The sequence below is a fragment of the Eimeria mitis genome, genomic scaffold, assembly GCF_000499745.2.
Source record: "Eimeria mitis Houghton genomic scaffold, Emh_scaff6714, whole genome shotgun sequence".
Lineage (NCBI taxonomy): Eukaryota > Apicomplexa > Conoidasida > Eucoccidiorida > Eimeriidae > Eimeria > Eimeria mitis.
Window position 1 is genome coordinate 586 of NW_013574841.1, and position 469 is coordinate 1,054.

Sequence of the window (469 nt, forward strand, 5' to 3'; positions counted from 1 at the left end):
TAGCAGCAGCAGCAGCAACAGCATCACCAAGCTGCCGCTGCTGCTTCTGCTGCTGCTGCTGCTGCAGCAGCAACAGCTGCTGCTGCAGCCAGCTGGATGATAACCTGTTTGCTGCTGCCTGTCTTTTGCAGCAGTTGCTGCTGCTTCTAAAATCCCTAGCCACCCCCCCAGCAGCACCACCACCCCCAGCAGCACCACCACCCCCAGCACCAGCAGCAGCAGCAGCAGCAGGAGCAGCAGCAGGAGCAGCAGCAGCAGCAGCAGCAGCAGGAAGGTATTACATAGTGGATGCATTGATATGTTTGGTGCTGCTGAGCTGCATTTGTCTGGGGGAGAGAAGGAAGTCCTCCAGGTACCGCCAGTATTCATTTGCTGCTGCGCCGTCGTTGTAGCGGTGGTTCCGAGATAAACGAAATACCTGCAGCAGCAGCAGCAGCAGCAGCAGCAGCAGCAGCAGCAGCAGCAGCAG

The 469-nt window shown here is 58.4% G+C and overlaps 1 protein-coding gene across 1 annotated transcript in view; it reads left to right on the forward strand.

The window, feature by feature from the left end:
* The window catches only part of EMH_0088800 (uncharacterized protein), a gene marked incomplete at both ends in the record, with an annotated part of 1,757 nt that overhangs the window by 457 nt on the left and 831 nt on the right, over nucleotides 1-469 (forward strand). Inside the window, one exon of the mRNA XM_013501340.1 lies at nucleotides 393-467. Coding sequence (XP_013356794.1) covers nucleotides 393-467 — 75 coding nt within the window. The remainder of the gene's footprint in view (nucleotides 1-392; nucleotides 468-469) is intronic.